The sequence below is a fragment of the Rhyacophila brunnea genome, unplaced genomic scaffold, assembly GCF_057557595.1.
Source record: "Rhyacophila brunnea isolate RB1 unplaced genomic scaffold, BYU_Rbru_1.0 scaffold_6, whole genome shotgun sequence".
Classification (NCBI taxonomy): Eukaryota; Metazoa; Arthropoda; class Insecta; order Trichoptera; family Rhyacophilidae; genus Rhyacophila; species Rhyacophila brunnea.
Genome location: NW_028233276.1, coordinates 39,278,613 through 39,300,317, shown reverse-complemented (window position 1 = coordinate 39,300,317; position 21,705 = coordinate 39,278,613). Strand labels below are relative to the sequence as shown.

General features: G+C 29.2%; 1 protein-coding gene across 2 annotated transcripts in view; it reads left to right on the top strand.

Annotated features, from left to right (window-relative positions):
- Nucleotides 1-207: 207 nt before the first annotated feature.
- LOC147065672 (uncharacterized) overlaps nucleotides 208-21,705 on the top strand; it is a 36,940-nt gene continuing 15,442 nt past the window's right edge. The window contains exons 1-3 of one of the 2 annotated variants that reach the window (XM_085957119.1): nucleotides 208-540; nucleotides 15,910-16,025; nucleotides 17,721-17,887. In XM_085957119.1, coding sequence (XP_085813245.1) covers nucleotides 15,962-16,025; nucleotides 17,721-17,887 — 231 coding nt within the window. In that variant the 5' untranslated portion in view covers nucleotides 208-540; nucleotides 15,910-15,961. Of the gene's footprint in view, nucleotides 545-15,909; nucleotides 16,026-17,720; nucleotides 17,888-21,705 lie in introns of both variants that reach the window. The other variant, XM_085957120.1, reaches the window with a different exon arrangement.

The following is a 21,705-nucleotide window of genomic DNA, read 5'->3' as shown; positions in this document are numbered from 1 at the left end:
ATGCGCATTGGGACATATATAACTCTTCCAATAGTGTACAAAATATATCGAGTTAAATCGTACACAGAACTGAGTGATAAATGAACCGCCATTATTTAATTGTGGGGAAAATGCATCGCGCGTTGAATGACATCCCAACGGATGCAACTCTTAGCCGACGCAGGCGCGCCTCAACGCGCGAGGTCAGTACAGCATCGGCCGCCGGATTCGACGGGTGTTACATATCACTTATCCCGTGTTAAATTTCACATCTGACTGACGCCCCCTTACCAACGACCGGTCATAAACAAAGAATGCGTTGCGCGTCGTCGCGTGGGCCGGGGAAATTAACCATCATTTCGTTTTTATTAATGCCGCTAGTGAGCGTCTCATCTGTTGATTGAGTGATTAACTTTTTTTTAAACTTATTTTTGTATTCAGTGTATGTGTGTTTTAACATTTTATCAAAAAAAAAAAATATCAGTGATTCTTTGATTATCATGGTGCACTATTAAGATAATACGCTCGACGTTAGTATTGCTTAATTAAATTGGTAATCTGGTAGGTAATAATATTGTTTTATTAATTTCAAATTTTAGAGAGGTTCAGTAGAAATTCGTAATAATTATAAAATATATCACACTTCATCTTCTTTAAATATAAAAATATACTTAATAAAAATATGACCCGTGTTTCCTTCACATGGCAAGCTTTATCAAATATTGTAAAATATATTTTATATAATTTTAATAATGGCTAACTTCCATACGATAAGTCAAAATTTTCAAGTTTTGAGTTATGTTAGCCATTATAAATTCGTGTATCGCTCATAACAAATTACTAGTTTTCTTCGTAGGATCGATGTTTTTGCCACTTTTCTACAAGTCAGTATAGGTGAGTCAAAACTTTGATCAGCCATTACTCAAAACTACTACCTAATTCCTAGTTGTAGGAACACTATGGAACTGAGCCATCGAATTATGATGAATGCTAATTTCATGTATTTATATTTTTGTCTTAATTACCTAGTTAAAATTATAATATTTGCCTGAAAATAAAAACCTATATTATGTTATCACTGTACATTTTTAATTTAACAAAAATGCATGTGCTTTCAAATTTTATGTAGGTACATGACGTATACTCATGTAATACTGAAAGTTTATGATAAAGTTTATCTTAGACATAGAGATACGTTACTTGAAGTTTAACTATTGGAGATTTACCAGGAAAACGGTATATAACTTAATATGCAGGTAGTAAATTTATGTTATAAAAATATTAAAGGGATGGTAGGGATTTTGATATTGCATGCAATGCCATGATTATTATTATGAATATAAATAAGCAGAGAGTAACTAATATAAAACTTAAAGAAAGGTACTAATTTTATTATTAACTATATTCACAGTAAACTAATAAAAGTAAAAAATCAATTATGATAAGGTAGAGATTATCTTACAAGCCTTAAAATACGATGAATGGCTATTAACCTTTTGGCCAATTCACCGGGTTCTTTATCTGAATCGTATATTGAAAAATAAACATGCATTTCTTTCAAGACATCCTCTGAAATAGGAACATGCGATTAAGGTGATTTCCTAATTTTATCACTAATTTTAATAAGTTGATCTTCAAGCAAATCGATTTGATCAATTTGATTGAATATTTAAATTAACGTTGAACGATTTTAAACTTTAAAAAGTTCGAGATTCAAATCTGAATAATCGTTTAACCTAAAATAATACTCCTCATCATACTATAAGAGTAATGGATCATTATCATTTACTTATTAGATGATTTATTTATATTTGTTTGATTACAATATTTCGTGATTTATTATCTAATTTTTTTTTATATTTCTACGGCAATGGCAATAACTATATTTTGTAATTAACTATTTTTTATTCAACGAATAATTCACAAGATTTAAGAATGTAGCATTCTAATTATTGAACATACATAATTTTGAAAAAAACTTCTGAGAAAATATATTATAACCAATAGAAAAAATCTTTTTGAAAAAAGTAAGACATCTGCGAATCGAACCTGCATCTCTCGGGTATCACGCCCATGCACATATACCACTATACTAAAGGCGTCATACTTAATTGCGACAAATCTAAACTAAAAGCTTTTAATACTCTCTGAAACGCTTTCCGAATTGAGCTACTATTGGCGATCGGCTTTTGTACGTCTTTCTCTATTGGTTATGATATATTTTCTCAAAAGTGTTTTCATAATTATGTATGTTCTATATATTATTATAAAATCGATATTTTATTTTCAAATTTTCAGGATAGATCTATTATTATTTCATTTGCAAGAAATTACTGCACCGCGAAGAAATAATTCAATTGCTACAGAATATTAACTAAAATCATTTTGAATCCACGTTCCTTTTTGGAATTTAATATCATCATTCAAATTTTAAAATTATTTTTTGAAAACGCAAAGTGTTTTCAATTTTCCGTTCCATTTCCTCGTTTTGAAGCGCGCGGAAGGAAAATCAATTGTTGGAAACTCGCCGCACATTTTAATAGAAGCAATTTATTATGCGTAATTAGCATCAGAGGCCAAATCAAAAGTAAATTAATCAAACCAGGACGGAAGCTCTCCGTTATAACAAAAACTCCCTCGATGTAAATTGCCGTCAAACAATTGACTTCCCGTCATTACAGCTCTACGCAAACGGCGCGAATCCAGTATTCTAAGCTGCCTAGCACTAAATGAATAGCTCATACCAAAGGTAGGTGGGCACTTACTACAGTTTACAATTTACCCTTTTAATTAATTTTATGTAGAAATGAAAACAGAATTTTGAAGAAAGGTAACCAAGAATTTTTCATACATTTTTTTTATCAGAACTAAATTTTATTATAAACACATATCTGCAATCTTACGTACGCATAATTCAATGATTGAATTAGCATTTTCATAGTAGAATAATAAGTATTTCTAAGATTGACAAAAATGATACCCGGAGTTTCAAAACATTTTTTTAAATTGGAAAGTGAATATTTCTTTTTGCTTTTATAATCTTTTATAAATTTTTCACACTTTTATACTTATATCAGATTACATACTTCTACGTGATTTAAAAAAATAATATTACGTACATTAATAATAATATATATATTTATATATATATATATATCTTATTTTTGGTCGTACACTCATGGCTGAGGATCGTGACCACAGTGGATTTTCGTCATCCTTTGAGCGACCAAGACTTTCCATCCTTCTCGATCTTCCGCTTCTCTCTGGGCAGAATGGATGGTGCCCCCAGTCAGTTCTTTCACTTAGTCGCTTCAGCGCAAATATGCTTTTCCTCTGCTTCGCCTTCCCTGGAGGCCACCCAAAACCACCAGTCTCTATAGGTTGTCCGGTCCGCACCTGACAGTATGTCCAAAAAACTGCAAAATTCATCTCAGACATATTGTCGAGAGCCGTTTCTTTATCTGCAGTCTCTGGATGATTGAATGGTTCGTCCTGTGCTCCGTCTAAAAAATACGAAGCATTGGCGCCAATACCACATCTCAAAGGCATCAATTGCCTTCCGTTCCCTTGCCTTCAGGGTCGTTTACGTTGCAGAACTCAATTATAATGATTTTAATACAACGTTTTTTTTAAATTAAATAAATACATCTTAACAACAAAATTATAATGTTTACACATGTATTAATACGTAAAATTCAAGTTATATAATTAATGTCAATGCACATCTTATGTAACTTGGGGTGTTACTGTATTGAAATTTTATATATTAGTTCAATAGTCGATAGCTATTTTTTTTGTACAGAATTTAATATTCCAATTCATATTTACGTACAAATTGTACTTCTAAATTAATAATAACGGTACTTGCTAAAATTTTAATTTAAATAAAAATTGATAATATTTTTGATAACTACGTTATAATTATTTTTAACAACTTGGATTTCGACTTTAGACATTTTCAAGCTCTTCAATAAAAAAAAAACATTGGAAGTAGTTGTATCTATATTGTTGATTCGCAATAGTTTTTATGATTGATTCAAAAAAAGGACATTTTTTGCAAAAAAAAATATTGCCATGGAATAGTGCATATTGGGCATAACGCGGAAAGATCACAAGTGTTACTAATGCACAATAATATATATTATAGTATGATGATTATTATGTAATATGTTATTAAAATGTTCTAAATAATATTACAAACATAATGTTATGACGGAGTAAATAGAAAACCTGTAATAAATGACGGTATAAATAATTGGTGCAACGACTTGAAAAATGCTGGATTTACACATTAATTAAGTTCTAAACAGAGTTATGGCACACAATTGGTAGATTGACTTAAGTGATTAAATAAATGCATTATAATATAATATATCTGAATACTATAATAAATAAAAGCATTATACCATTACCGTTACAAGTAGTGTAGTTCTAAATATACAAAATGCTCTTTTAAATGTACATAAACGTGGCTTGAGATAAAATTAATTGAAACATAATAATAGTCTTCGTGATATAAATTCTGGCTTTACTACACTCAGTACACTCTATGTACAACAATATAATATACTATGTAAGCTTCCATATTACTATATTAAAACGTGAGTTCGTTATTGTGTAGTAACTAAGCACTTATGATTGTATAATATGCATATTATTTTATGTGTTCAACAAAATCACACATTAAGTCAACATTGAAACTTCACGGGATGAATTCTGATTATCTCTATAATCTTGGCAACGTTTAATATTAACTGTAACTTTATAAATGGATAAAAATACAGTTTTAGTAAAATATATTATCTAATAATATACATTATAATCTTTGTACTTAGGTGCGTTATAATTATTGGATTGGATATTATAGATATTATTATGAATATGAATGCCATTGCAATCATCATCATTATATGCCTGAATAAATTCATTGCTCTTCAGCCTCTGATTCACTTCTTTTTGAGGCGGCTTCAAGATTTACCTTTCGGACGGCTTTATCGTCTGGGTCATCACTGGATGAATAGATTTATTCACCAATTGTCTCTTCACCTGCCCAGATTTTTTGCAAACTGTAATAGTCCAACAACAAAAAAATTTGGGGATACCAGTTAGGTGCTGTAGTCGCATATAAGACTTCTCAGTGACGTATCTGTCATAGTGGCTTCGCGCGTACGGCTGGCATGTTTAAAAAATAATGTATCGGCTCTCTTTTTAGGTGCAAGTCATTTTCGTATTGACAATAATGCAAAATTTGACTAATAATAATTATATGATAGTGATGTTATCGTTTTAGACATTTTTTATTATAAAAAGCTAAAAAATTGTGTACATTGATAGATCCGTACATCACGGAAGCGTAAAACGAAATGATATTTTGGGGGCGTTCCTCATCTTAAAACGGAAGTACGATTAGTTATACTAGAGCGGATGGTTAGTTCACAGTGTTAACACATGGACAAGAAGTTTTTATTTGACAATATAATATACCGCAAACCTTATAACCAGGGAACTCAGAAATAATGGGAACTGAAATACATAACGGGTACGGCGATAGCAGGTAACCGACTCGAGTAAGGAAGAATCCGGGTTAAACTTACACACGTGTCAATAATACGTTTTACGTCGAATACTGAAAACAGCTCTCGGTTTATGCATTTACGCTCATTTAATGTTGGTGTATTACACACACCATTGCACGTGCATAATGCGTGCTTCATTTTCGTAGGACACTCACACATTCAAAATCCTGCTTCACCATGGGGCGTATTGAATATGGCCTATCGGTATTCTATTTATTATCTGTTGTGTGCTTATAACATTCAACAAGCACCTTTCCATATAATGTTGTGCTACGCTACGTTTCTGAATCTCTCTTTTACTGTTTTACAAAGACTCACTGATTGATAACCTTTTGATTTAAACATAATATGAGGTCACTATTATAGACAATATTAATGTACGTGGTTAAAAGCATTCCTGCAAAGCTTTTTTCTATGAACAATGTCATCCAAAGTCACTTATCTCAGATGTGTGTAATTTACTTTGTTAAATAGCTGTCATTAATAGAGATCTATTTTCAGATATAAAAGTAACATAAGTTTCCAATACTCGATGCATGGCAGAGTTCTGTCATGAATATCATCTGTAAGGGATCTTGGCATTAAGTTTGAGAGTAAACTGACATTTATTAGCCATATAGTTACCATTTGTAACAAAGCGCTTAAAATGTTGGGCTTCGTCATGCGTACTTCCCGAGTCTTTTCAGATGTTACGGTATTAAAACTTTTATTTAATTCTTTAGTTCAAAGCAGACTTGAGAGTGGGTCTATTGTTTGGGCACCGCATCAGTTGAAGTATGGACTTATGTCGGAGAGGGTACAGAAGAAATTCTTGAGACTCCTTTACATGAGGTTGTATGGATACTATCCGTGGCTTTATCCAACTGACTTTCTCTTAAGTATGCTTACATACTGCAATCTGCAATTTAGAAGAAATCTTTATTTAGTTACGTATTTTTTTCGACTTATACGAGGTATAAATGAGAACTCTGCCATCCCTGATAACTATCTTAGAAATAGAGACCATCAGTTATTTATTCTCCCAAGGTGCAGAACCAACCTGCCACTGGTAATGCCAATTGGGAGGGCGATAACTATGTTCAATGAAATTGCTTTGGGTGTTGATATATTCCACCTACGTGAGAATGAGTTTAGGTGGACGCTGTTTTATGAATTATTAAAATAGGGTCTGCTTAACTCATCCGGTGTACTTCCTTGTACCTATCTAATTTATCTACTGATCTATCTCTTTTTTTATGTTATACTGTTATATTTATATATCTTTGTTTCTAAATGTCATGTTGTGAACGTGTTAAACTTATAATTTGTAATGTCCACAATATGTTAAAAAAAAAAAAAAAAAATATAATCTTATTCATTACTTTGATGCTTAATTCAGTTCAAGTTCATTATTACATTCTTCTTTGGAGGTCTTCTGAGTCATTCTATGGTATGAACAAAGCAAAAATGACTCTGATACCCTCCATTTATGGCGGTTTTTTTGAAATTTTAATGGAGTAGTAATAAATATTTTGGGTGAAATTGTATCACCTTGTAGGATGCCGATAGGAAATCTGTACTATGGCGTTTACGGCTTCTGTTGCGTTGCGGTATTATTGAAAATATTTATAAAATGCGTAGGTGTTTGTCTGTTTGATCTAAATGTCATTGTCATCATTATTTTTTGTGCGCAATGCTGTTAAACATGGTTTTTGTTATTGGTATATTATTTTAACAGTAATAAATAAAATATTTATTTAACACTCTTTTAATTATTATGAGATTTTACTAAAAAAGATCAATAGCAACTGTATTCTTACATATTTTGAAAAACCTCAGAATCAGAAACATAAGTACCTACCGATTAAAAAATATAAATATTTCTACCGAGCGATTTAAACTACATCCATCGACTTATGGAAATAAAAGAAATAATATAAACATATTTGCTTTTTTAAGAACATGCCAATAAGTACTACTTTACCATTAAAACATAATAAGGAAATTGAACATTTCTTGTATTTGTGTCATTCAAGACCTGCTTAGCTTTGGCAGTATTATTATTATTTAATGTATCGTTTATTGCAAAAAGAAAATAATGATATTTGTTTCTTTGTTTTCTTTCAGCTTGTCAATAGCGCATATGCAACTGACAACAACTTTAAAGGTTGAAGCTTTGAAGAAAGCTTTCAACAATTTCACCTTTTGAAAATATCGACAAAGTTGAAATAGATGTCTGTTCATTAAAGTATATAACGGGAAAAATTTCTCTCAATATCATTTTGTTACGTAGGCTGATGTTATTCAATATAATCTTGCGGATATCATGTATAGTATATACATGATTTAACACTAATAATAGACAGGTACCATTAATTGTATATAAAATGTGAAGATGAAATATATTTTCCGCAAAACAGATTGATAAAATACAAATACTTGAGCCAGACGCTATAGACCAAAATTTTGATAGCAATTTTGGTTACTCGGCTTAATGGGGACATGCAATTAAACGCAATAAATATAAATAGCCCCCTGAATGTTCTCAAATACCACCAATATTTAATACGCATTGCTACGTAATAAAAATGTGAACATTACAAATATGAACACGTTTTTTAAATTTAGCCCTCATTTCTCCATGAATTGTACCATCTTACAATCACACCTAGAAGGTAACGCACTACTTTTTTACAACGTTTTTATTGGGTCGTATTCTTATTTGTCCGGTACAAATCTTGCAATCGATTTTTAACTTACTTCCCGACTAGCTAGACATTTGAAACTTTTAGAATATATCAGAACACGATGACTATGCATTACATTATTTAGCCATCTTTAAGTAGAATTGAATTCATTTTCAGTTAATTTTGTTTTGTATGAAAAGTTATTTCGGAAGAAATCTGTAATCCAATCTACTATTATTGGTTGCCAGGGGCTAAATTATTAATATGTATGTGCGTTACTATGGAAATCAATATGAAATGTCAAAATGACATTTCAGTATTATTTCTATCAAGTACAATTTTTTTTTGATCGTTTAAGCTGGTCAAGTCAAGTTTATATGATTCAACGGAAAATTTAAAAACATTGTATATAAAAAGTTCTTTTTATCTTGTAATTATTATTTTTATGTCCCATGATATTTTCCTTTAAATAATACAAAATATGTATATATTGAACATATTTTTTCCCGACCATGTCCTATTCTTATAAGATCATATGGGCTTCCACAGAGTGGAGGTTTGTATTAACAAATTTTGTTTTTTGACGAGAAATGGTTGTGAAATGGGTTGGAGAAAAATGGAACCAGTCTCAATGTATAAAAACAAGATATTAAAATAGCAAAGAGTGTTTTTCACTAAATGAGACATTTTCGTAATAATTGAGACTTCATCCTAGACTTGTGACTATAGATAATTTGTTATAATGGTATCTCAATATTTTTATATGACATAAAAAATGGTCGCTAAACTAGAAGACGTCACAAAGAGTTGAGGCTTTCGAGAAGCACTTAAATTGATGTATCATCAAACTCCTTAGACTGACATGGTGAAAAATGAATGTCCTCAAATGAATAGAAAACAACCTTAAAGTACTATATCAACAACAGAAAACTATAGTACGCACCTCAGCCATATGATGAGAGGACACATTTACTACATTTCGCAAATCGTTATTCAAGGAAAGATTAACGGTTGACGTAGCAGACAATAGGCTTAATATCTTTCGTGATTGGTACGGGTGTAGCTTTACCGAACTATTTCGGATAGCAAACGATGAAACGAAGATATTCCTGATGGTGGCTGACTTGTAATGGGATGGCACAAAAATAAAATGGTAAATTATGTTAAAAATATCTGAAAATTCAAAAAAAAAACACTTCCTATTTTTACACACTTTATATTATTAACTTCAATACGAGGGCTTAGTGTCAAACAACACTATCTACAAAAGTGCAACTTTACAGGAGAGCCAAAAAACGTTATTTTAGATACTTGTAACTCAACAAGGGAGATGTTTATTTAAAACTTAATGTTAATATTTTATAATTTATTGTGTATTGTACATTTATCTTGCTTATGATGATGTTAAAATTTATAGGGATAGTTAAAAAAAATATATGAAAACAAGGGTAACTTATGTAGTTAGCGTTAAACTTTACTGACGATTTAATAAGAAATTAGAAAAGATTGACATAACGTTGTTTGACTATCATGTAGCCGTAAATGTAAAATAACATTATCTCAAAAAAAAAAAAACACTTTTTTGTAGATAACGTTGTCTGATTTTAAGCACTCGAATAGTGCTTTATATATTGTGTATATAATATTATGTGTCTGTTGTATTGAAAATTTTTCGCATATTTCCGTGTATCCAGTCAATTGTAATTCAGTATACCGGTACTAATGTATTGATAATATATTACATTTAAAATTTGGGGCGATCAGATGCTTCAAACATTGATCCATATACAAAATTCTTTAAAAAATCTTGTTAATAATATTTTACTATTTACTATATTTTTTTTCTAGTTGTAATGTCGTTAATATTCAATCTACTTTTTAAGATAACTAATGGAAAATATTTATGATTTCTGTTATCCTCGATGGTTTATTCTAATATGCTGGCATGATTATATTATATTATATTATTGTAATGTAATATCTAGGTATTTGTAGTACTTACTCAATGTTAGCATATAATTTCTAATGACTTAAGGCATAATAACATTTTATGTATGACTTTTTTTTATAGTATATTCTCTTATTTACTGACAAAATATTACCAACATAAGAATATGTTCGTTTAGATACCTACCGGAAACGAATAATGAAATTCGCTGTTTCAATACATTTGAGAGGAATTCACGATTGATTTATTGTGACATAATATCGTCAGCCAAATAACGTGACATGATCGAGTGATGCTTTTTGATATTTGACATATTTGTATCTGGTGGAATTCAGAAAAAATATTCTTCATAGATATTACTCCTACCATTAAACTCATGGTTTTGGTTAAAATTAGAATGGAAATCTTACATAGTATTATTACTGAAGAAAAATTAATACCAAATAATTATCATAATGGCTAAAATCCATGATTATGGATATATACATCCATATATCGAAGATATTCAAATACAAACAACAATCGTCAAGCTGAATTTATATAACCAGCTATTTATTACAGTAAGAGGCCTTATGTTGTAACTTGCGAGTTAAAGTCGCCCGGTCGACATGACGTCATATGACATCATTGTGACAAACTACTGGAGTGATAATAGCATTCTAGAAATTAAAGCTACTCAAATACTGGCGTTATCCATTATCCCCATACACAAATAGGTGTTTCAGCATAATAATATCTATGGTGAGCCGTGTGCTTGGGCGGGTCGCCTCGATGCGTGTATTGAGGTTACGTCACAATTACGTCATGTCGTCGGGTGACTTCATATCACAAGTTATAGTATAAGGCCCCAGTGTGATAACTTTTGTTTCACTGTGTGTGGCAATTTGTTTTAAATTTATCTCTTCAATTTCTTTGACTAAAATTAGAAACATTACGAGGTAACACAAATTGATAAAAATAATTAAAATGAGGAGGTAGGTGTTACTTCTTTCGCAAGTTATATTATTAAATATTAGAATCCCGGAAAAAAAATGAAATTCGATGAAATATGAACAAATTTTGTTCATATTTCATCGAGGCTAATTTTCTTACCGAGATTATATGAACGTATAAAAGACGAATCAGATATAGATATAAAAGTTAAATTTTATTGTGAATAGAGTAAAAACACCGGTTGCTGTCCATGGCCTCCATATCCTGAACCGGCACCCCATGTTCGTGTCCGAAAATTTGTACGTATACAGTTCACCGCGAACATTATTGTTTGCAAACTAGCCCCGCATGTTGTAACATGCGTACAAATATTCTCCACGGTGAAATGTTCAACGAAGAACTCGTCATTTGATTAGATGTTATACGAGTACGTCATGTTTCTCGAACTGCGACTCACGAAGAAGTGTCCCACGATGAACAATTTTTGTATTATATTATGCGGTGAATAATATAATAAATGATAAACTAATTTTATTCATAAGTTCTAATAAAATTATGTTAGGATAAATACCAAAATACCAAATTAATAAGTAATAAAATATGTTTTATTACAAAGTCAATTCATATTATAATCATTTTAAAAAAATACACTAGCAATGATAATGATATTGTAATAAAATAAATGAAATTTGTATATTCATACTATCAGCCAAAGGGACTGGATTGAATTTGAATTTAAATTCTAATGGATTTAAGTTTTGTACTATTCCATTTGAGTCGTTTTTTTATTATATAAAAAAAATATTAAAGTGGGTACCATGTAGGAGTATATTGAGTATCGGTTGTTTAACTAATGCCTAATATCTCATTACTTAACACCATTAATTTCCAATACGTTACCATTATTCCTAGAATTGACGATTTACACCTCTTGGTACTAATTTATTATTAGGCTTTGACGATTTATTATAATATGCTTATCGAGTGTATTATTATTATTAATGTAGGGGTTTTTACTAATTAGGGTTTTTACTAACACTTTAACTATTTATAATTTGTTTGTTGTATTTTTTTTATTGTTGACCCTTGACTTGGATAGGTAGGTAATGGAGTTTTTACCTACTTTATTGTATTGAATTATTATATAAGCAAGAGTTAAGAGTGTTGTCAGTTGGTTGCCTTTGGTGAGGGTACACAGCGCCTGAAGATGCCGAAAGGCAAAACCCGGGTCGCAAAAGACGACTCAAATGAAATAGTACAAAACTTAAATCCATTAAAATTGTATTTAAATAATATAAGTATTGTCAAGAAAAATGATTGAATAAAAGACTATTGCAGGTGTAAATTTCGCTTCTGAATACTGATTTCAATAGAACACAATCACGTCGTTTGCAAGTTTAATGATCCTCAAAGTTTTTCGGAATCCTCGTGTTGACATTCGTATGGTGAATATTTAAAAGGTCTTCCCAAAGGACGCGTTTCTCTCATCTTAAAGGCGTCTCAAAGGTTTGAGTGACTCTAATATTCAGAATGAAAACTCTTTGAAGTGAACTTAAAAATCGTAAATCTTATATTATATATTAATTCCATTTGTGCGTTTTGTGTACTAGAAAAACGCAGAAGCGTTTCATCAAAATTGTTATTAATGATACTATCAATATAGAGTTGAACAGTAGCGAAGGGTGGAGGTAGGCTGTAAAGATCCGCCATAAATAGTAGATATTAAACTGTGTTAGTAATACGTATTTGTTTTTATTGAAGTAAGACTTATAATTTACAGATAATGTTGGCTATTTAAAAAAAATATACTCTACCTAAACCAAACCATAACAGTTTCAGTATACTTTGGGCAATACGACGAAATTGTGTAGACATTTTTATTCATATTATTTATTTGTTTTCGTTCCTTTAAAAATACATAATATGTATTTTTAAAGGCTTAGTGTATTATATTATGTAATATTATATTATAATGTTGGTTTATTTTTTTATATTCATTAAGCCCTGCCTAACCCAAACTATAATAGCAAAAAATATTATTTTGTCTATAACATATCTAAAGTTATATATGATTAAATTGCATATTTTTAGGTATTTTATATGATAGACGAGTACTTTTTGACTTGGGTCGCAAGGTGTAATTGAATTTTAAAAACCAACCAATACCATTTGTAAATTGTAGTCGTATTTCAATGAAAACCATTTATGACTGACAAAGTTTTGTGTGCATTATTTATGGCAAACTTTAACAGCCTACCTCCACGCCCTTTGCCATTGGAGTTGAAACACCAATATATTTTTCATGTATGGTATCCAGATATAAGCGTAAAAAATGGGTATCGTCAATCTACTTTTATAGATAATAGAATATACCTACATAGACATTGTGTTATTGTTGGATTGTAGGAAAGATAAAGACTTTGATGGGGAAGTCACTAATAAGTGGTGAAGTGAATAAATAATATAATAAAAATATCCACGAATCGAAAGATTAAAATAAAAACGAAATAATTGAAATCTTCGGATACGTCAATACATGTCTTCGATCGCATTTATTCACAAAGAAAACTTCAATAAAATATTTCTTTGCTATTTTTAGTAACGTGATATGCGACATTCGCATTCAAAACAAAAGATACACATTGTTTAAATTGAAATAGTTTCGCTAGGATATCTCGTTACTATGTATTTTATTTCGGGCGTTTGCGAGACGAGACCCCTGAAAGTTTTATGAAAACAAAAATTGATATCTTTCTATTACGTGTTTACCTACGTACCTTTTCGTACTACTATTTTTATAACAAGCTTTATATAAATATAAAGTTTTTATAAGCGTAGAATCAAGTTTCGACCGAGTGGCCAATATAACATTATTTTCGTCTTGTACCATATTTAATTTGAATTCTGGATCCTAAGATTATATTTACTCTTTTACTCTCATCTCTCTTAATTTTAACGTCTGAGAGAATAGCCAATAATAACAAGTAATTTTATTTTTATTAAACTGGTCATATATTTATGTATATCAATGATTTCCAACTGAGGCTCCGCGACCTTCGCCTTTAAGGACTAATGAGAAAAAAGTGAATTAATAAAATCTTAACTGTTTTAAACATCATCATAGTACGTAAGGTACTGGCCTTCCATCCCGGAGTTCTGGGTTCGATTCCCAGTGAGGTCAAAATATATTTACATAATTTAATTATGTCAATTTCTCAAGCCTGGGAGTTTTACCACTATTATTGGGCTTCACGGCCTGATGAGGTATTTAATAAAGAAAAAAATAAAAAAATTAATAAATTTTTTTTTAGGCACATGTATTTTTTTCTGTCAAAACGTACATAGCAGTGGTAACTAATTATGGATATTTGATTTCAGACTAAAAATATTCTAAGACACAATTTTACGTCTGCTTAAGAGTGGTAGTTTGCTTAAATATGTCACCACATAGCTACTTTACACATATATTATATTCAAAATCTATACCTTTCCCCCAAGAATTTAAAAAAACATGCCAAACACTCCACAGAACAAAAAAGGTTAGGAATCACTGCTATTTATTATAATGAATAAAACATAATATTACCTTAAATATGTTATATCAATTAATGTAAATGGTGTAAAATTGATTCTAAACGATTATTCATAACGTTTAGCATGATTCGTAGAAATAGGTACCTAAAATAAGCATCTAAGAGACAATTCTAAATTAAACGTAACGCAATTGTCACAACTAGTGAAAATTAATTTATTACTTCAAACGTAAGTAATGAACTCACAATGATAGAAAACTAGTAATACCTCTAAATACTTGGTATTAAATCATTGCTTTATAATTTAAACTGATATTTATAATTTAATAACTTACTAATAATCTTAGCTACAATGATTTCTAACCAGGATTTAGTGAGAAATTTCAAAAGTTTGCTAAAAAGTACAATATAATATAATAATTTTGACAATAGAATAACATTATTTTAAGATAATACATGTACCTAACTAAAGATACAAATTAACAAATTTATCATATTGTATTATAATTTTTTGAAAAATATTTATTTTATAACATAAGATAACTTTTTAAAACAGGTTCCGCGGATATAAAAAATTGATAATCATAAGTTAATAAATTGTTGATATTTGTAGGTGTACATGTATCTACCTATGCAAAAATCATTAAATACCTATTATGGTAATGAATTAACATACAATGTGAGATTAAAAATAGTGTGTGGCGGCATTTTGAGGGTGTTTAAAGATGATAAATTGCCAAATTATGCAACTGTTTCCTACGTATATTTTGTGCTTTAGCTTTTTGCAACCTAATAATATGTGCCATGCAGGCAAAAGTTCCTCGAGATTTTACATAGTGCTTCGATGGTGCCTCCAAATAAAAACTGTTAAGAATCACTCCCTTATAAATAATTTTAAGGGCATTACTTTCAAGTCATTTTAATTAAATTACTATTATAATACGATAACAACATTGGTAAATGTACCGCAGATGCCCGCATGAGTTTTTATAACTATATTTTTGGACCAAACTCAATCTAACCTAACCTAATCTAATGTAATCTTAGTGTGCGATAATGATGCATCGAAATGTATGAAAATTTCAAATTTTAAATTAACAATTATTGGATCGAAAAGCATCTGCGCCGACAGAAAAGGGTATTTAATATAATTGTCTACATAGAATAAACTATTTTCATTAAAAAAAATTATAAAAGCTCATACGGGCATCAGCGGCATAATTACCACAATATTATTCAATACACTTTTTTAAATGAAATAATTTCTTTTTCAGAAAGTACACTGAAAGTCGTCTGTCAAATCCCAATGTGTTTCCAAAAATTAAGATGATGTCAGAGAGCTGTCAACTAAGAACCATTGTTTCCGCATATACTGTGATCATACTATTTGGTAAGAAATAATTCTATTTTCTGTACTAAAATAATTTACTATACCGAAAAATAATGTATTGTAGAACCAATTATTGCGGTTTATTATATTTATAGGAAAATAATCTCAATTATTGATTTTAATTAAATACATCAGAAAGTTATTATTAAATATACACTAAAATATCAAATTTGTAGTTTTTCGATGAAACACTGATTAAACTCGACCTACCACTTACGAGTCTAGACTTTGAAAGCAATATTAAGTTACGAAAATGTCCTATCATTTAAACCATAAACAAAAACATTATTTGAAGATACTTTGGTTAGTTTTAAGCATAGTTGTTTTGTCAAGACATACCATAGTTATTTTATGGTATTCATAATATATATATTATTGATTATCATGAACGTTAATATATCTATGAAACCATTATAAATCGAATAATTTGTCAAATTAGTCATAATAAATAATTATAAAAATGTACACCTACTATAATAATTAATTATCCATGGGTTATTTGAGATTTTAGGATGTAGTGTAGTACCATCACTATTGCCATAATACCTAAGCTTGATCAGTTAGTATATATAAATAAAAAAGGATTTCAAGTACGATACATTTTTTATCTCTTAATAATCGACGTCTTTAAAAAAACATTAGAACTTTGAATTGTACATAAATCTAATAAACTTTTACTAAAAAAATAAAACTAAAGTAATACATATAATCATAAAATAATTACAAGATAAAAAGCACTTTTAATATGCAACGTTTTTAAATTTTCTGTTGAATTATTATGCTCAATATGCTCAAACTTGTACTTGATATGCAGTAAATAAAAAACAATCAAATATAGAATACTGAAATGTCATTTTGACATTTCATTTTAATTTTCATAGTAACGCACGTATATATTAATAATTTCGTTGCTAGGACCACCTCCTTAGCAACTAATTATAGTCTTTTACTTTTTATAGATTTTTCTGAAATAACTTTCCATACAAAACAGAATTTACTGAAAATGAATTCAATTCTGCTTAAAGATGGCTGAAAGTATTAAAATAATGCATTGGCATCGTGTTCTGATATATTCTTAAAGTTTGAAATGTCTAACTAGTCGGGAAGTTAGCTGAAAATCGATTTCAAGATTTGTATCGGATAAACAAGAATACGAGCTAATAAAAACGTTGTAAAAAACATGTAATTTACTGAAATCGTCCAATGAGCACTCATTTCATGACCTTTAAAAAAATAATTTATTTATTTTTATTGTTATTGGATAGGTACGTACCTATTATTATTTTAAATACTTTTAAACATATTTTTTTAATAAATTATATTTAATTGCACATTAATTTAGTAATTAATTTACTATTGTATGCTTTTCGTAACATTGACGTAAATAAAACGTAATCTAAGAATTATCAAGGAAATTAATTGAAGCAATACAATTTAACATAATTATTAATAATGAATTAAAATAGTTTTATTTTAATAAAATCAAACCGATTTAACTGTTTTAGTTATAGTATAATATACATTTATAAATATATTACGTTATGTGGATAAAAATGGTTACTCAATTTCAGTATAATTATTCAAACAGCATTAATATTTTGAAAAATTGCCGTATTCTTTTGACTACTTATCCTTAAATATATATCAAAATGATTAAGTTTTGTTCACGAGATTTTATTTTTTCTGACATAACAGGAAGTAGCTCATGTCTGAAGATAGTTGGAGTGGAAGTTCCATCATTGGCGGACTTCCGACTTCCGGCAACTCTTGACTGCTCGTATGATACCGGGCAAGATGCTTTATACTCTGTTAAGTGGTACAAAGATGACCATGAACTCTTCAGATATATGCCTTTTCAAACGGTAAGTACCGAAGAACATACGTATGTTTTCACATTGCGAGATTTACTAAGTGTAAGCCTTATACCTTAAAATAATATCATTTATGTCCAACAGTCCAATTTTTGCTATACTTTTCATTTCAGTTACATAATAAAAGGTTTGATATTTGTAATATTATTTATATTTTTACATTGGGTGAAAAACACGTTCGTTGGTACCTACATAATTTTTATATTTTTATAATACACCAAATTAGTATATGTAGTATTTGGTAAGTTTATGCAAGTGAAATAGTGATAAGTCTTATAAGAAAATTTTAACTCTTATTCTAGAAACGAAAGTGATATGATATTTTTTATAAAGTTACTACGAGTATCAATGAATAATCAAACTAGCTGATGTGGCTTGTCTTTAGTGCTTCCAAATTACTATTTACTACATGTCAGTGTTAACGGCCGATTTCTGTGAGAGTTGAGCAATATACGCGGTTGGATGGCTCACTTGAAGTAAAGTAATCCACCTCGGCATCCTTTATACAAATTATCAAGTAGTATGTAGGTGTTTTATTTTTTTTTAAAACATTTTCCATAACTTCATTGGTGCATTTAGTAGCACGATTTTCTGTCAACCGAAAGGTTGACGATTTGTTGATGAACGTGATATACCGTGGGCAGTTCTTCTAAGAGTTGCAAATCGTTACACATCATGTAGAGTCACTCTACCGAGAAAATTAATATACTGAGCATAAACAAGTTTGCTAACATTAACATAAAATACTCGTATTATATTTAATACGATAGTATAGTTCCTATTCATAGTGTTGTGAATGAAATAATAGGATGACAAATTTAATAATACCAAGTCGCGAACTTTTTGAATGATACTTGACTTAAACAACTTTGACCTAATTGAAAATATAGTCAGTCTATATAACGGAGTCTGAATTTCTTAGAAAAATGAAATTTAATATGGACAGTTTTTGGCAAGTATAGATCTAAATTGATGTCTATTAACTCTCATCGAAATTGACCAATTTAATTTTTAAAACTTTGATATATAATATAATGTATAATTGACAGAAGCATGAGTCATACATTTTTATTGGAACGTCACTTTAAATTTAATCCCAATTATATAGTCAAATTAGTTCCATGCCCATCTGAAGTTTTGGACATTTGTTTTGACAAAGAGGTTTGACTGTAGAAAAAATGATTAATTTAACACACATGACGACAATTTCATAAATATTTTAGTATCAGGTTGAATTATAAACAATTTAAAAGATAATTAAATCAAAATGACGTCTTACTGTTAAAATTTTGCTTTGATTAGTTATATTATGCGTATTAATATTAAAGGTTTACGTAATTAGTTGTCTAAATTCTACTATATAAGTACTATAAGATTATTAATTTTATTTTTAATGCACGGTATTTTTATCGCTATAAACATTTTGTTTATATTATCGCCACACTTCTAACTTGTTGTGAGAGAAAAAAACTTAATTAATAGATTGGGTCTCTTTTCAGTAGCCATTATCATATTTTGCCTTTACTATTCGTAATACTGCCCTGCCTTATATACCAGGTATGCCCAACTTTAAATAGTCTGTGATCTATTATCCAGCATCTAAACTTGGCTGTGATCTATCACATTATATTTTTTGTCTGAGGATACTGAGACTTATATAACAGTACTCGTATTTTACCATCACAGAGGAATGCCAAATTTTCCATTCGTCGTCAAAAAGTTCATTTATGGAAAACTTTGCATAAGTTTAAAGCCTGGGATTCACATCTTATTTTTCTCTCACTCTTGTCGCAGGTCATTTGTATACTAATATGAATCAAATGATGCGAGGTAATGAGGGGGTTTTCATGGTTATTTTTAAAATGACTTTCATGTAAGCTGATTAATAAAATACTTTAATAGCAATAGTTATTGCTTCCTCTTCAATTTTTCAATGAAATCATAATATTATGTTACAACTAAATGTATACGCATTTTACAATTTTACGTCTAACTTTTTATGGGGTTACGGTGGGATTGACTCAAGCCCATCCCGTGATCTATCGGTTGAATGCGATCAACGCATTGGAACTGCCTATACTTGTTGTTTTTTTTATTGCATGCCTCTTACCTAAACAAATATTCTATATCTAATTCAAGATGAGAGTATAGAGTACAATAATAAATTACTATACTTAGGTGCTTTTAAATAATCTAGAACTTTTTATTATTATATTAAACAATCCGTGGAGGGAAAAAGATAATGATATTTGTGTTCATAAAGTGATAAGCTTAGACTGAGGGCACTAAAGTATATACAATCAATATATTTAAGAGTTTATATATTATTTAATGTTAAAAATCAATTAAACCATAATAAATCGCATTATCACAAAACACATCGCATAGCTTAAACTAAGGTAGCGATATTACTACGATTTTGATAAAATTTAGTAATATTGTAGGTCATTATTAATTTTAATAAAAACGGATTTTTTTGTACTGATTTTGGCATTTTTAACTGATATAAAATAAACAAAAACGTTTATAATATTAGAATTAAAAAAATATTAGGCACTCATATTCTGTAATTAAAATGAATAAATTGAATACTTATTAATAATTTTTCATTAGGTATAATTAATAGAACACTAGAAATAGGGAATCTAATCCCGAGCCAAAATATTGATCCCGGGATTTCGGGATTACAATTTGACGATCCCGGGATTGACATTTTTTTCGATAGTTAATATAAAATTTTTATATATTCAAAAAACATTGATAAAATTGGTGAAAAATAAATCTAGTATAATTTATACTATTTAAGACATTTATTGTTAATATTGCGTTCGTTCAATCTTGGAAATACATAGGTTTTATGGAGTAAATAATATTGTACCTAATATAAATAATAATGTGAAAGTTAAACAGTTTTATTTATTTATGAAAAGATAACACATACAAATACAAGTTAAATTAAAATAAAAAATAACATTGTGTCGACAATAAATACAATATTTAAAAAATGAAAGATTTAATTAGTTGAAACATTATTCTGAATATTACACCCAAAGTATTACCAAGTATTAGTTTTTTTAGTTTTTTCCGATATTGTTACAATTGCAAAAGGCAGCAAAAAATGGTTGTTTATTATCCGGTGATTCTACCTGTGTTATGTTATTAAAAGTATTTTTTTTTTGTTATATTTTATTTTCCATAAATAAATTGATAAAAAAAATCAATCCCGTATGTTTCGGAATTATGTTTCCGTCCGGGATCCCGGGATAAGAATCCCTAACTACAACAAAATTTCTAGTTATTAACAAAAAACAAAATTAAAAGAACATTATGAAGTAATAACCACTTACTTACTCACTTAATACAGTGCATTTCCACTATGAATTGACAGTTAACACAAATAAAGAAATTATTATATTTATTACATTGTACATTATTTATTTTTAGGCAAGGTGGATATACGTATATTACTATGTTATGTTAAATGTACATTATGTTCATTACAGTGTAAGCAAATACTATACATGGAGTTTATGATAAACGGCTAGTTTCATATTTAAATTTCAAGGTTTTCGTCCTTTGTAACACGTTTGAAAATTTTCTAACAATTTCCGAGGTATTTGAACAAACGTGAAAAGGTATTTTCTAATCGTACAAAACAATATGTTTTGTGATAAAGGAATGTCAATTCATATTGTCCAAAACTTTCCTATCTAGGCATTGTTCCAATATTGTTAGAATATGAAATATGAGGAATTGTGATAAACGTAAAAGGTTTTATTTAAAGGTTTACACATAATATAATATTATTC